The following is a 15594-nucleotide window of genomic DNA, read 5'->3' on the forward strand; positions in this document are numbered from 1 at the left end:
CACCAAAATATGTCCAATAGTTCATAAATTGAATCCATTTGTTAATAAACTTATAAAAAAATACTTAAAAAAAAACTTAATATAACTGTACAGCAGCCTTTATTATATATATATATATATATATATATAAATCTATATATATAGTATATGAATATTTCTTTGTATTGGACTCAATACAGCTATTTTGTATTGAATCCAATACAAAGTGATTTTTGAACTTCCCGCTGCTAACTCCAGGCCGCACCGACGTCACGGGAAACCCCGTTGATCTCGGCTTTGCAGTTAGCGGCTGGAGATCAGAAGAGGCAGACGTGTCCCCAGGACCTGCGGGGACAAGCAGGTCGCCTGGGGACAGCGACGGAGCAAGATGTGTTTGTTTTTTAGGTTAAAGTAACCCCGAGTGTGACTCAGGATTACCGCTTTTTGCAGCTAAAATCCAACTCGAGTCACACACAGGATTACCGCTTAGGTGGTTAAAGCGTACCTAAACTCAGAATCTTTACTTTACATAAAAGGGTAGACAACCCTTTTATGTTAATTAAAAATCTGTGTGTTTGTTTTTCTTTTAGTGCAACACACTTTTTAAAAAAAAAAAAGGGTGCAGCACCGTCCCCCTAATTCTCAATCGCCTAGGTGATTGAGAATAAATAATAGCGTAAAGCCTCCCGGTATACCTACGTCACACATCCCGGAAGGCTCTTGGGTGTTCCTTCTGCATCGGGCATGCGCAGACGGAGACCTTTCGTCAAAAGGGAAAAGCCGTTCTCACGCATGCAGTTTTTTTCCCCAACTACATCACCCATTCACGTGCTTGGGTCGGGTGATGTAGTATGAAGAACCAGGAAGAAGAGGCAAAGATGGTGGCCCCTGGAAAGCCGGCCTGAAGATCGATACCGGGATGACGCTGGACCCGATAGAAGGTTTGAAAATTGAAGGTAGTGTATTTTTTTTTTTGTTTTTAGCCATTTTTGAGTTTAGTTCCTCTTTACAATAGAAGGGTTGTCTACTCTTTAATGTAAAGTGAAAATTGTGCGTTTAGGTACGCTTTAAAGAAATTTCCTCTTGGACTTCAGGAAAATCTCCTCAGCCAGCCAGAAACAAATGAATTTCCTTTTTTGTATTTATTGAGCATATATAAACTTTTATTTTATCTTTATTTTGTATGGTGGCTACCACAATCATCAATGCAACAATCTGTGAGGACAATATAACACTAGGACAATGATTCACATTCCAGGTTTCTCTTCAGACCTGAAAATGACCGCACTGAACTTGTGTTTGCTGACGTAGCAATAAAGTTTCATTGAAAAAAAAAAGCCAATGAGAAGAAAAAGTGCCACGACTCCAGAGAGTCAGCAGAGAGGCTGAGCCGGCTGAGTGAGCAGTGTGTGCCAGGAGGAGCCCGAGCCATCAGCACTGTCACACAGCACAGCCCGATCACACAGCACAGCAGTCACACAGACACCCGTGCAGGTAAGTCTACACACACAATGCAATGCACATCCATGCTCTGATCACTCTTCTCCATCACAGCTGGGTGCCTTTTGTTGGAGGATTTCCTATGGGAAATGCAGAGATCTGGGCACCCCAGGTGATGGGCAGAGCTCAGCTGCTGCTTAGATTTTATTTGCTTTTATTACAAAGTCTTCTGTGGAACTACAAGTCCCAGCACTTTGTGTTTCCATTTGTGTGCAGCAGATCCCTATGGCTGGGAGTTGCAGGGTAATGTCACAATGACAATGGATGTGCCCGGCACAAAGAGCACAATACTTTCTGTGACTTGGGGAACATCTTCTATGGACTTTGCGATGGGAAGAATGGGGGGTGGGGGGTGGCGCCTCTACGTGTCAGTGCAGCCAGATCCAAAAAAGTGCAAAGCACTGATTGCTGTGCGGCTGCTGCAACCGGGATCTCATGTAAGCCTTCTGATTGTTCGTGTATGGTGGCTGTATAACATGCGGAATGACCGATCTGTGCAGTCTGCATCGATGGGGAATGACCGATCTGTGCAATGTCTGCATCGATGGGGAATGACCGATCTGTGCAATGTCTGCATCGATGGGGAATGACCGACATCGATGGGGAATGACCGATCTGTGCAATGTCTGCATCGATGGGGAATGACCGATCTGTGCAATGTCTGCATCGATGGGGAATGACCGATCTGTACAGTGTCTGCATTTGATGGGCTATGACCGATCTGTACAATGTCTGCATTTAGTGGGCTATGACCGATCTGTACAATGTCTGCATTTAGTGGGCTATGACCGATCTGTACAGTGTCTGCATTTGGTGGGCTATGACCGATCTGTACAATGTCTGCATTTGGTGGGCTATGACCGATCTGTACAATGTCTGCATTTGGTGGGCTATGACCGATCTGTACAATGTCTGCACAGATAGGCAATGACCGATCTGTATAAAATGTGCAATTTGCCATCTGCATGTCTGTGCTCAGACAACCAGCTCTGATTTTATTGTGCAATGGGCAGAAGTTTTGTATGGGATCCCTGAACGTGGGGTGAAGTTTGGGATGTGTGCGCTGGGCTGGAAGCTTACGTGTCCACATGTGAAGAGGGCCACGTCTGCTTAACCCAGCTAGCGGTCTGCAAGGATCCGGGTAATGAGCGCGGGGCAGTCATAGGGGGCGGGTCTCATTAGCATACGTGGCCACACCCCCTGCTCTCCTAGAACTGCCATCATTGACTTTTGCTGGGATGGTGCAGAGAAAGAAGAAGCAGATGTTCTGTAAAACTGTTTGCTTGTCTCTTCCTATAATCAGACATGTTCTATTTATTAGTACACACCAGGCATTCTCAATCAGGCTACCTCCAGAGGTTTTAGGGGTTCCTCCAGCAGTGGTAGAATGATCCCCAATGCCGAATAATATGAGAGAATTTCCCACTGGCTTCCAATCTAATGGCTTAATTTTGCAATGGGCATCCTAAATTAGTGTGGTGGCCAGTGGGAAGAATACCTCTAACATTGCTGGCCAGTAGGAAGAATGTCATTCTTACAGATAACCAGAAAGACCATTGCTGTCACTTAATGTGACCTGAGAGGTACAAACTGCTTTGTTCATGGACCCCCCAGCAACCTCTGGAGCAACAATTTAATAATATTAATATTAATAAACAGTGTTTATGATCACAATTAAGGAATGTTACAATTTTTACACTTTGCGTTTTGTTTTTTTTTGTTTTTTTTTTACTGGCTGTGCTTTGTGTCATTCATTATTATTGCTCTGCAGAGAAAGGTAGAGGTGTAAATTGATCATCTCTGGGGGTCAAATGCTCCATTATTCTGTTTTGTTAGCCCTTTGTCTTTTTTTTTTAAACTCTCTGCAGCCTTCTGATCATGCTGCTAATGTACCGCGACCTGTAGATATAATCTTCTATTTATTTTTTTATCTTAAAATGATTCCAAAGGTTTCTGTGAGACAGAAAAGTTGGGAAAATCATATATATATATATATATATAATGTATGTGTGTTTTCCAGCCATTGATCCTCCTGGGGTTGTTGGGGGTTCATTGAGCAGTGAATGGTGGACTGATCTCTAGTTCATATAGGAGGAAATGGAAAAAGTATTGTGTCTTAGTGCTGCTGATCACTCCCCAACACCTCTTATATATTATAAACATGATCCCTCTCAATTCTTACCTCCCTTAAAAATGTTTGGGTTTCACATAGCATTGGTAGGGCTGACCCAAATGTGGTCTAAAAGGGGCCCCCGAGTTGCAGAGACACCTTGTGGAACTTCATGGTTTGCCCCTGATGGCCCTTTACCTAAAATCTGAATTCCATGTAGAATACACATGTGTAGCCTTTACCAGCCACATATCTGCAGTTCTGTAATCCTTTTAATCCAGGCATGTTAGGCCTGCTTTGGACCCCCACCAGCCTTGAATGGGATGATGAAAGAACATTGGCACACTAATGAGCTCATCACTCTGCCCACCTCTGAGGACGCTCCTGATGTTAGCACCGTGCAAGGTTATACTGACACATGTATCATAGTGCTCACCCTCCTTGTACCAGTTAGAGAGCTGCTGTGCAGGAAGCTAAAAAAAAAGTAGATTTGAGTACTTTTGTCACTTGTATGCAAACTTCCCTTTATTATTTGTAATTAATCCATCATTTGGTCCAGTTTTGCATTTCTTGCTAAGGACTTTCTAGGGACTAAAACTGCATTTTACCTCTCAACATTTGCAGATATGTATGCCATTATTATAGACAAGGAAGGGCTTGTGTAATGGGGCAGATACCTACAGTCTCATTTTACAAAGTTAAGGAAAAGCAGGGTAATGGGGCAAAAGATAGTAGTTGGCGATTGGAACTGTTTATGGAAATATCTGTCCTCCAATTATTGTACACACATGCGAATTTGAGTCTGGTGAATGTGCATGTTTGTGTATGGGGAAAGTGGAGCACTTTGGGTTCTGCTTATCCCAGTGATAAATGATAGTAATTGGTCAGAAATAATTTCATACACTTACTTGTTGTGCCATATATTTTAAATGGTATCCCCAGCACACTTTGCACACCACACAGATGTGTAGCACCATGTTGGTGTTCAGTGCCATGTTGGATACCACTTTGTATGTTTTACTATAGCAACTGAGTACACACTCACTGTATGTATATCAAACAGGCAGGCGGGTAGATTAGAAAGAAGCTCAGATAAAAAGGTTGCAGAGTCACAGATGGGAGGGGTAGTAAATTGGATTAGCAGGACAGCCTAAAAGAATGTCCTGAATCCAAACTAGTCTAGCTGTGAATTTTTACATATAATACACTATACCTACAGCTATGTTCACTTACATTGTGGTGAAGTGTGCTAAAAAATCCTGCTTGATACATTGATGAATAAAATACAGCATATGTGAACTCTTTGTGAATGAACCATCAGTTGCCTCAAAGAGCCATAACTAAACAATATTCCTCAGTCCCCATTACAAGATAGAATTGGAGAAATGTAGAAATGTGGGAAGTAGAAGTAGCTATGAAATCCCTGTTGTTCTTTTTGTACCTTTTTATTTTTTGGAAAATATTGAAATACAATAGGGAACTAAAGGGACTCAGCCAATCACTAGCAGGGTTATTGTTATTATTAATAATATTAATCAGCATTTATATAGCGCCAACATATTACGCAGCGCTTTACATTAAATAGGGGCTACAAATGACAGACAGTGACACAGGAGGAAGAGAGGACCCTGTCCAGAAGAGCTTACAATCTAGGAGGTGGGGGAAGTAACACAATAGAAGGGTTTCATCATTGTGCATGGGATTGGATTTATAAATAATATACACTTCCTGACTTTCAGTTGTTACTTATTTGTTAGGTGGCATGACAATTATTTGCTTGGTGCAGATGTTAGACAGAGACTAATGCTGACCACACACTAATAGGTTTTCTGTAAAGTCCTATGCAACATACTCATCAAGGTTGTAGAAATCTTCATGCCTTAAACTATTAGTCAACCATATTGAAGGTGTGTGTGTGTGTGTGTGTGTGTCACACACACATTTTAATTCCATGTTCCCCAATGTGAGTTTTTTTGTCTGTGTACCCTCTTCATACTTCCTCTGGTGCCACCAGTCCTATAGGGCATATTGGCAGTGAATACCGTTCTGGTGGTGCATGATTACACAGCCTAGGCTCAGAACTCTATGATACAGTGGCACTATGGTGAAAAATATTATAGGTTATATTGTGTTTTAAAATAAAAAAATAAATCTGAAGGGGGGGCATTTGGTGGGCCTGCTGTGGCTATGAATAAATGTACATCTGGAGTTCCAGCTTTAGCTAAAAGATCCTGAAACTACCTGTTTCTGTATTTCAACACCCATTTAAGTTTCTGTTTCCACTGCTGATTCAAATATTTCACCTTCCAATGTGCCAAAAAAAAAAAAAGACCATGCTGGAGGATTCCTGCCACTGATGCTACATACTTTCTTGCCCTCCATATTGATTGAGGGCTCATTCACACTGAGTAGGTTACTAATTTTCACAAAGCAGAGATGGACAAAAATAAATCTTCCTCCTCCCTTTAGCAGAGTTACATAATGTATGGCCTGCATCACTTAGGATGAGCATGGACACAGTTATTCTAATATGATTGTAATGACATAATTAGCTCAAGTCCCTGTGGAGCCAGTCACGGGATCAATGTGATGTAACAGACAATTGTTATATTAACAAGACACTTCTGTACTATCCCTGCAACAAAGACTTCCTGTGCTTTCTGCAGAGATTATGCTTAAAATGGATATCTACTAATCACAATTTTAAGAAAAATTTGATTTAAGATCTTGATATCGCCGAAGGGTAAACTTTTTTTTTGAAAGTGCAACTTCCTATTGTTTGTTTCTGTTGGGGATTTATGCCAGCTTTCTGATCTGGTGACTACAATGCCAGTAGGACAGCAAGTCCAAATGAGTGGAGAGACAGCAATAAAAACCTGACAGTGTAACTCTTCTCACTTTATTCAAAACCTATCAAAAAAATGGTGTTATACTTGACATGTACATTATCATTTTTCTGTGTCACTCTTTTGGTTTTGGGTTATTCAGTCATGATAGAGGTCTGCTGGTATCTGACATTTGCAGATGTTTTGTATGGAGTGTTTATTCGGTTGGCCACTTTATTGGCTCTGTGTCATTTGTAGACTCCACCAGGAGTACATATTTCACGGTAACCGTGCCGAAGCACAATTGGATGACCATTATGCCTAAACAAGGACCTTTATGGTAAAATCACAAAGTATTCTTTTGATAAAAGAGATTTAAAAGAAAACAACATTTCAAGCTTTCATGAAGTTAGGCTTAGATCTTCTCATGTAATAAATACATTCAGTGGTCCTGACTTAATAATTGTCTCCAAGGCTGGAGAGGATACACTTTTATCAGTGAAGCTGGGGGATCCAGCAAACCTGGAATAGATTTCATAAGTCATTTGTTAACATTCCAGGTTTGCTAGATCACACAGCTTCACTGATGAAATTGTATACTCTCTAGCCTTGGATAGCTTTAATAAATTAGGCCCAATGAGACTGAACACCAGGCAATAGCAAACAGAAAGGTCGCCAATGGCAGCCTGCATATTTCTGAACAAGTTTCTTTTTAATACAGTGTTCTTTTTTTAAGCCAGGTGGGAAGAAGCTGCAGGCGGGTGGCAGCCCTTGTAATATTCAATTTTTTGTGGTGGTTACTGAAAAGTGCCAGGTGGTATACCCCCCAGCTAAAAGGGGCTGGGGAGAACACTGCAATATATCTACCTTTCTAATATTGGGTTATCAGGCTTTTGTAGTTGTGTTGGAATAATGTGTCACTCCCAAAAACGAGAGAGGTCCATTGACCTGGCTACTTCTCCATTCCCATTTTTGGAGTGTGTCTTGCGTTCCTCCATAGTGTGACCTCCATGGAATTGAAGAATGATGTGTTTGTGGGACATAACACAACATCTGTGTGCTCTGTGAGTGATATGGTTTACTGTAGCAGGCGGCTTTTAAGATGTGGGCCCAATGTAGTTTTTCCTCTATAAAGAGTGTGACCCAGGTTTCTAGGTTATAGGACCTTTGTACTGTGTGTTTACTATATTTACTCATTCTTATCTTCAAGAGGAGGACAGGGAACAGATAATAAAGACAGCACAACACATCCCTAGTCTGTACATACCTGTGTGAATTTTTTTTTTTTTTTTTTCAGGTGCCAAATATATCAAACATCTGATTTTTGAATTGATGTCTTTTTTTAATATTAATAAACATGAGGGAGCTAAGCAATCAACCAACCCAAATGTTAGTTGCGTGATCTGTCCTGTTGGCATGATTGGGCAACCTGCATGTGTATGGATGACTTCTGCATGACTGTTTGGCTACGTACACACATGCAATGTTTCCCATCTGATAATTGGCTCAGGGCTAATATCGGACGAGAATCTTGCGTGTGTTCAGTGCTCGTTGTCCATCGTCTGAACGACCGTCCTGGTGGATTGGGGAGAGAGTGCAGTGGGGAGCTGCTCTGTTGTTCTCCCCTCTCCATAGAGTAGAACAGTGGTGTATTTCAGCACTCGTTCCTGCATTGTGCAGTCATTTGTCGTTAGAAAGATCTTTTCCAAAGACAATTATTGCACGTGTGTACTTAGCTTTATAAGTAGAAAAAAATGATTGGGAAGTTTGAACACACAATTATTGCTGTTGTATTCAGGTTCTTTGTCTGGTTCCCATATTGCCTCTCTCTCCATAAGAATGCACTGCAAATTACTCTGAGGCCATGTAATCTACAAATTGGCTTTCTGTCTTCATGATAGACAGGGGTGCCACCTTTTCTGCAAAAAAGCAATACCAACTATTTTTAATAACATTGGCAACAAGTATCATTTTCACTGGCAAGGTGGCAACCTGATTGCAGTCCACCAAGTGACGTCTGTGGTCAGGTCTCCCTGCATGTCTTACCAACCTCTGATGTTTGTAGCATGATTCTTTTTTATTAGCACAAAATATTGAGCAGAGTAAAAAAATAGTTCTCTTAAATCTTCCTTTTAAAAACAAAAATCTATTAGACACTGAAAATACACTACAATTGTATAGCTGCAGCAATTTCTGTATGAGTGGTGATATAATTCCTTAGGTTAATTATTGTTTATTGACTGCTACATATATCACCCTTTTGCTCTGCTACACATAGGTCACTAATATCGTATGAACATATTGTACAATGCTGTTGTCACACTTGCTGACTTTAGTCATCACAAAATTGTTCAATAAACAGAATAATCTAGATTTGTGTGTTGATTGCTGATTAATATGTATATACTGTCATCCTGTTGGGGACATGCCATGGCTTAATTGAGCCCAGACCTGTTTAACAACTCTTCACTGGGACATATGGGTATTGTCATTGTAGTCTTATAGTGATTGTTGGAAGTGTGTATTATGTGGTTCACATTTAATGAACATTGTTTAATCATTGGATAATTTGGAGTTTAGTCAATTTAGACCCATGAAGCAAATGTAACAAGATAAACAAATCTGACAACAGTTTGAAATGTATTATTAGAATATTGAAAACATTACCCCCTTCTTACTTAATGGGAATCTCCAGTCCTCTGTATAATTGCATCCTTGCCTGTATTTATTCCTAAAAAGTTTTTGGCAGTGCAGCCTCTTCCACTTCTTTCAGTCCAGTACATGCACTGGATCCTAATCCATATCTGTGGTTTGTTGAGAAGGTTCCTCTTAATTTTTGTCATGGCACGCTGTTTTAAAACAAACCTGGAATTATGCATTATCATATGTTTTATGCATTTCCTCAATCAAGCTGCTCTTCCTTTTTTTTCTCATCGGAACTACCTTGTCATAAGACCAAATGACTTATTACATGGTGCAAAAGAAAAGAACAGCTATGCATGTATCCGGTCTAAATGGTTAACATGTTTACAAAGGCAGCATTCATGAATGCAGTGCACAGATGTAAAATTGAATGAAGGATACGTGTATTGTACAATATTCTTTTACCTGGTGCTAGTTCATATATGTGTGCGTCTCTTGTATGTATGATTTGCATACATAAATAATATACATTGGAAAACTGTATAGGAGAAAAGGTATGGTTATCCTAAATCTACAGCATGCAAATTTCCCAAATTTGCAGTTGCTTGGATTGTAGAAGTGAGAATTTGACTACAGACACATATGGTATTAGCAGAGCCTGAAAAATATTCATAAATCATGTCTTCTAAGGTTGAATGCACTGATAGTAACCAGGTATAAATACATATCAGGTGTGTTTTGCTATGTTTTCTGATGCTCAGTTTTTCTGATGCTCAGTTCCGCTGATCCGCTGAGAATGCTTACAATTCTAGGTAACTAATTAAATATAATGCTGCCTCAGCCTCTGGGGACCCCTTAATTACCTGCAGTGCACAGTTGAAGTGCAGAACTGTGTTCAGAGACTTTACTCTAGATCGTAAAAGACAAATGAGGGCAGCACTTTATAGTCATGTTACTGACACATCATTAATACTTTCAGCTTCTGTTCAACTCCTGTAGGGTATTCTGTAGGTACGACATATTGTACTGTAGTAGGTATTATTAAATACTTACTACAGTACAATATATATATCAAATAAAACCTGTTTCAAGTTTAAACTTGAACTATGTCACTATATTTAATGGAGTATTTTTATTTAGAGGTTTCATTTAAAATTTGGATGCATTTTGCACCCAAAAGTTAAACATTAACAGCTCTGCACACAGCCCTGACATAGCTACCTGCTGGGAATGAATGAACATCCAAAAGCATGCATGGATTTACATTATTATGTCCTGACCAACCAAAATGGGTTCTCAAAAAGTTTTGACACCCAAAAGAGAAGTTGAAGGTGGTAGCGTGGCCAGGTAAGTAAAAAAAAAAAAAATGTGATTAGGCCGTTAATTTGATTCCAAGTCATCCCACACTCACCCAGCCTTTGACTGGACAGTGAAAAGATGAACAGCTATAAGACAACCACTTTTGTCACCCTTCCTTCTCTGTATATCAGCCTGCTTCTTCAGCACATGAACTGATTGGCTCCTTGCCCTGGTCCCTTTTTTCACTCCAGCTCTGCTGGAGTACTTCTGATAGCTGCACCTAAACTAGTATTCTTCTTATTTGACATTTCCACCGAGTTCTGCTTTAATGTATATTGCCGGGTTTTAATGATTGGGTTAATTTTTAGTGATTAGAGTGTTTAGGTTTAGTAGATCAGCCTCCCAAGTTCAATAGGCAAAATACCTTCAGCATTTAGTCTGCTTCATACTGCAGCCACTTTACTCCACCAAGGTTCATACTGCTTTCAAAAAATCCATTTCCACTGAAACTTCAGGAAGTTGCTATTTTTACATTTGTCTGGAGTACCCATCTGAAATGCTCAAGGATATCAAATCCTTTTTCTTTTTCCTACTAAATATTTGAGTGTCAGGTTGGGTCCTATGTAAAAAAGTCTGTGTCTGTTTTGGCTGCCTGCTAAAAGAGCCCCAGTGTTGGCAGACATGTCTGCCACGGGAGTCTGTCTGCAGACAAGGCACAGAGCCTCCACTGTTTCATTGTCAGGAAACTTTCCTGGGTTTCCCGTATAGGCCAACACTCTGCTGTCCAGGAAAAAAAATATGCAAACTGGAAAGGCTGATACAGCTCCTCAGCTGGAAATGTCTTTAGAAAAGGACTTATATTCATAGAAAAATGCATAAAACTTTGATCTATGTAGCTGTAGTTATCTTTTTGTCAACTGTAAATTTAAAATGCACTTAAACTGTATTTAATGTACAGCTCTGCGTAATATGTTGGCACTATAAAAATTCTGTTTATTATTATTATTAATATTATTATTATTATTATTATTAATAATAATAATAATTCACAAAAATTTAATATGTTGCAGCCTCCTAGACTTTAGATGTGTTGGCTTACAGTGGTTTCACAAATTTATTTACACATTATTACTTTTTGAGGAATGTTAGTTTTACTTATTTCAGTTAATAACATATTTTCTCAATGTGAGATCACCCATTCACTGTCCTGTATCCATTTAAAGGGCAGTGTTGTCACCCTAGGGCAGAACAACTTTTGCCTTTCATCTCTATTCCTTGGGGGGGGGGGGGGGGTGTTCTGTAATTTAAAGTTGTAAACTGAGCAGGGATAATAAAACTGCTTAAGATAACATTGCACAGACACTTACAAGCTGACTGGATTTTCGCAGTATCAACAGGTATCTTTTTGCATCGATTCTGCAGATAGAACAACAAATCATCAATATAACATACCAAATGGGAAAAATGTTCCATGCTTTACATTTAGTTTGTTATTAAAATCTGCTTATTCAAGAGATATTCTCCTGTGTTGCCGCGTAATCAACTAGCAGAGATTTGGAAAAGATTGAAGGCACAGGAAGAGGCTGCTGATCTTCCTGCTGATACTTTTGGCCACCAAAGTATCCAATTTTGCCACCGTTACATAGTGTTTCAAAGAAGCCCCTATCAGTGTAATGGAGAATGAAGGAGCAGGAGCTCAGAGTTCTGTGGCATACTCCCATCGACAGTCTGGCTACACCCCAAAATTTGTTAAAAGTGGACTCCAGACACAACACACAATTTATTAATACATGCACAATTCCAATAGATGTGACTGCTTTTGTTTAGTTGTGTACAAAAATTTGCACAGCCTTTTGGACTTATAGAAGGATTGGAGTGTGTCTAAAATACTTTGCTGCTTCTATGAGTTTTGGACATTAACTAGTCTTTGCAAAATGCAGTTGATTTACCTTTGAATCCAAACCTCAAAACGCTTTGATTGAAAGCCGATTTCTGATCTCCTGGCGGTTGATTTTCAAGCTTTCTGCTGTAGACAAGAGACAAGTTTCTAATGTTTATCTTCAAGAGAACCCATCAAGTCATGGTAACTATTGATTCAGAAGATTAAAGTTAAGACTAGTATTTTTTAGAACTAGGTCTCAATATTCCTCTATGTGCATGATTTCTTTAAAATCTCTCTAACCAGTATCTTCTGATGGCTAGTATCTTTATTGTGCATCCTATATAAATGTTCGCGTGGGCAAAAGTCTTTAGCAAGTTTGCTGGTGACTAATCCCAACACATCCTATTACTGAAACATGTGCACCACAGATGTGCCTGGATTTTTTTGAAGTTAGTATTTAAAGTAATAGAAACCATTTTATGAAGAAACAACAAGGTTACTGTGCAGAAACATGTGAATTATACATGGTTTTGTTTGAAAAGTGGAATTTAACTGCTGAAGCTGCACACATAGAAGGCAATTCCCTTTCCTGAATTGTGTCCCCGCGTAAGCAGCCATATTGGAAGGGTGATCTTTATTTCTCTATGTCAGGGATTATTTCCTAATGACTAGTGATCAATTGACTGGTGGGGAATATTGAATAGTCATTAGAAGAGGTTTAGGAAGCACTGATCTGTAGTTACTACAGAAAGAACAGGAAGACAAAAAATCACATCTAAGGACTGATAATGAAATATTTGTTTTGGGTTTAGATAAACTTTATTTTCCATGGGCTCCATGAAGTATGAGGAGAAAAATAAACTTCTAGGATAGAATTCAAGCAATAACATTCTTTTCCTAAATTCTGATGTAACCTGCCTCGCTTATTATAGTATAAATATTATCAGGTCTTTTATGGCATGCAAAATGTGCAGCGTGCTTCCTGAGTACAGTAAATAATAATAAAATGGCCCTCCATGGAGCATTTTCATTTCCAGATATGTATATTCAGATTGCTTCAGGTGTTTGTTTTGGTAAAATGTATGCAAACTGGCTGCTGGCAATTTTTTGTGCTTTGGTTTGACTAGAATGGAAACTATAGAGGTATATCTTTCAAGTAATTTTTTTGGTTAGTAAAAACTTTTGTATATGATTACCTAACTTTTACCTACTTTTTGATTTAGATATCCAGAGGAAAAATCAAGATGGATTTCTACGATCCTCAGACTTTAGGAGCGATGGTGTTTGGAGGTTTTATGGTTATATCGGCTATTGGCATTTTTCTGGTATCTTCCTTTTCCATGAAGGAGACCTCCTATGAGGAAGCATTGGCCAAACAGCGCAGAGTGCTAGAAAAGGGCCAGCTGCCTAAAGTAGATAAGAAAAAGAAGGATAAACTCCTTGAGAAGAAAGGAAAGTCCAAGAAAAATGATAAACCCAATGGGAAAATACCAGAACAGGAGGCTTCTCTAGAAAATGAGCAGAACAATATTGAACCAGAGTCCAAAGTTGTAGTAGAGGAGGTGAAAATTCAGGAAGCTCCAGTAATATCAGTAGTGGCCCCAGCTCAAGAGAAAGCAGCACCATCTCCTAAGGACAAGAAGAAAAAGCAGGAAAAGCAGGACAAGAAAGTCCAGAAAGTGGAACCATCCCAGAATCCAGTGGTGGCTGTGACCAAGCCTGTATCAAAGCAGGCTGCAGTTTTGGAAGTTAATGTAGCTGCAGCACCTCTTGCCAAGTCTAAGCCAAGTCAATCAGCTACCAATGCCAATCCACCTAAAGCAGCCACTAGCTCTCAGAAATCTCAGTCCAACCCATCAACAGCTAGCGTTCATTCTGGTAAAGCCAGTGGAGCAGCCACCAGCATTCCCTCTGGTAAAGCCCAGTCCGGTCAATCTACCACAAGCAGTCAGTCTGTAAAATCTCAGGCTAATCTGCCAGTCACCAGCACTCAATCCTCTAAAGCGCAATCCAGCCCATCTGGTAACAATTCTCAGGTCGCTAAAACACAGTCAAGTCAGCCAATTGCTAATTCCCAGGCTGCTAAAACTCAATCAAGCCCACCAACCACCAATACTCAATCTACTAAAACTCAGTCAAGTGCCTCAGCTGCCAGTTCTCAATCTGCTAAATTGCAATCAAGCCAACCAGTCGCCAACTCTCAGTCTGCTAAATCAAGTCCACCAACCGTCAAAAAAGCAGAAGCTGTTGAGCAAAAATCTGAACCTGCTCCAAAAAAGAAAAATGCACCAAAGAAGAAAGCTGAGCCAGGTTGGTTGTCTGCAATTGTATATTTATCTCAGTTGTATTGAAGTGAATGTATTGTTCTCAGAATGCCGTCACCTATGGTTTGTATTTCCATAGTTATATTAAAGGTAAACCAAAGGAAGTGAGAGTAAGAAGTAGCTGCACCAACTCCCTCAACCAAACAGGTTTAATGTGAAAGACCCAGCACTTGGAGGGATAGAAAAATTTTTATTATTTTAGTATTTAATTTAGTACCCCTGTCAAATTAATATTTCTCTGCCGTTCATTTCCCCATTAGAGAGGATAGAAAGTTAAAAGTCTAGTCGGAATGCATTCCTTGATCAAAATTACTAGGACACATGCAGATAGTGTCCTGGACGAAATTCAAACCTGGGACCTAACGCTGCAAAGACCAGAGTGTTAAACCTCTGAGCCACTGTGCTGCTCCTAAATTGGCATGATTGCACAAGATGCTACACATATAACCCCTAATTCATATGTTCCTTGCTATACATGTACCAGGTAAGTCTTTCCCATACTATATAAAACATACAGTGATTCAGCTGTTACACTGGTAGCCTTTACTTTTGTCATCTTTGCAGATGTGTGTATTCTTGGCTCAGTTTAAATTACTGACTCATTATTTGTAAATTAATTTAACATACCTCTGCTGCAGTATTAATACATTATTATACATTTTGTATCGTTTTTGCACATTGTACTGTTTTTACACTTTGTAAATGTACTTTTTCAGTGTGGGATACTGACTTTTTTGCATCAGTTACTGACAATGAACTGGGGATCTCTGTAGTATGGTTGTGGCTTTTTGTGCAGTGAATGCTCGGAATATCATATGGGCAGAGATGAATAGCCAGGGGGTTTAATTATTGTGCAGAGACCTTGTCTAGAACACATTAATGCTTTTGATATCCAGGAAATTGTATTCTCCACTTTCTAGGGATGAAGCAGTAAAGATAAGAGAGCAAGGCAGTGCATCTGTTGTCTTTTTTGTTACTGCGTGAAGGGGTGTTTTTGCCTATTTCATTATTTGGTATGTGTGTGTATATATA

The 15594-nt window shown here is 39.5% G+C and overlaps 1 protein-coding gene across 2 annotated transcripts in view; it reads left to right on the plus strand.

Moving 5' to 3' along the window:
• Positions 1 to 1327: 1327 nt before the first annotated feature.
• Positions 1328 to 15594, plus strand: part of RRBP1 (ribosome binding protein 1) — a 42331-nt gene continuing 28064 nt past the window's right edge. For both annotated transcript variants that reach the window (XM_072409490.1, XM_072409491.1), the window contains exons 1-2: positions 1328 to 1473; positions 13462 to 14548. In XM_072409490.1, coding sequence (XP_072265591.1) covers positions 13483 to 14548 — 1066 coding nt within the window. In that variant the 5' untranslated portion in view covers positions 1328 to 1473; positions 13462 to 13482. The remainder of the gene's footprint in view (positions 1474 to 13461; positions 14549 to 15594) is intronic.

Source organism: Pyxicephalus adspersus, chromosome 4 (assembly GCF_032062135.1).
Source record: "Pyxicephalus adspersus chromosome 4, UCB_Pads_2.0, whole genome shotgun sequence".
Lineage (NCBI taxonomy): Eukaryota > Metazoa > Chordata > Amphibia > Anura > Pyxicephalidae > Pyxicephalus > Pyxicephalus adspersus.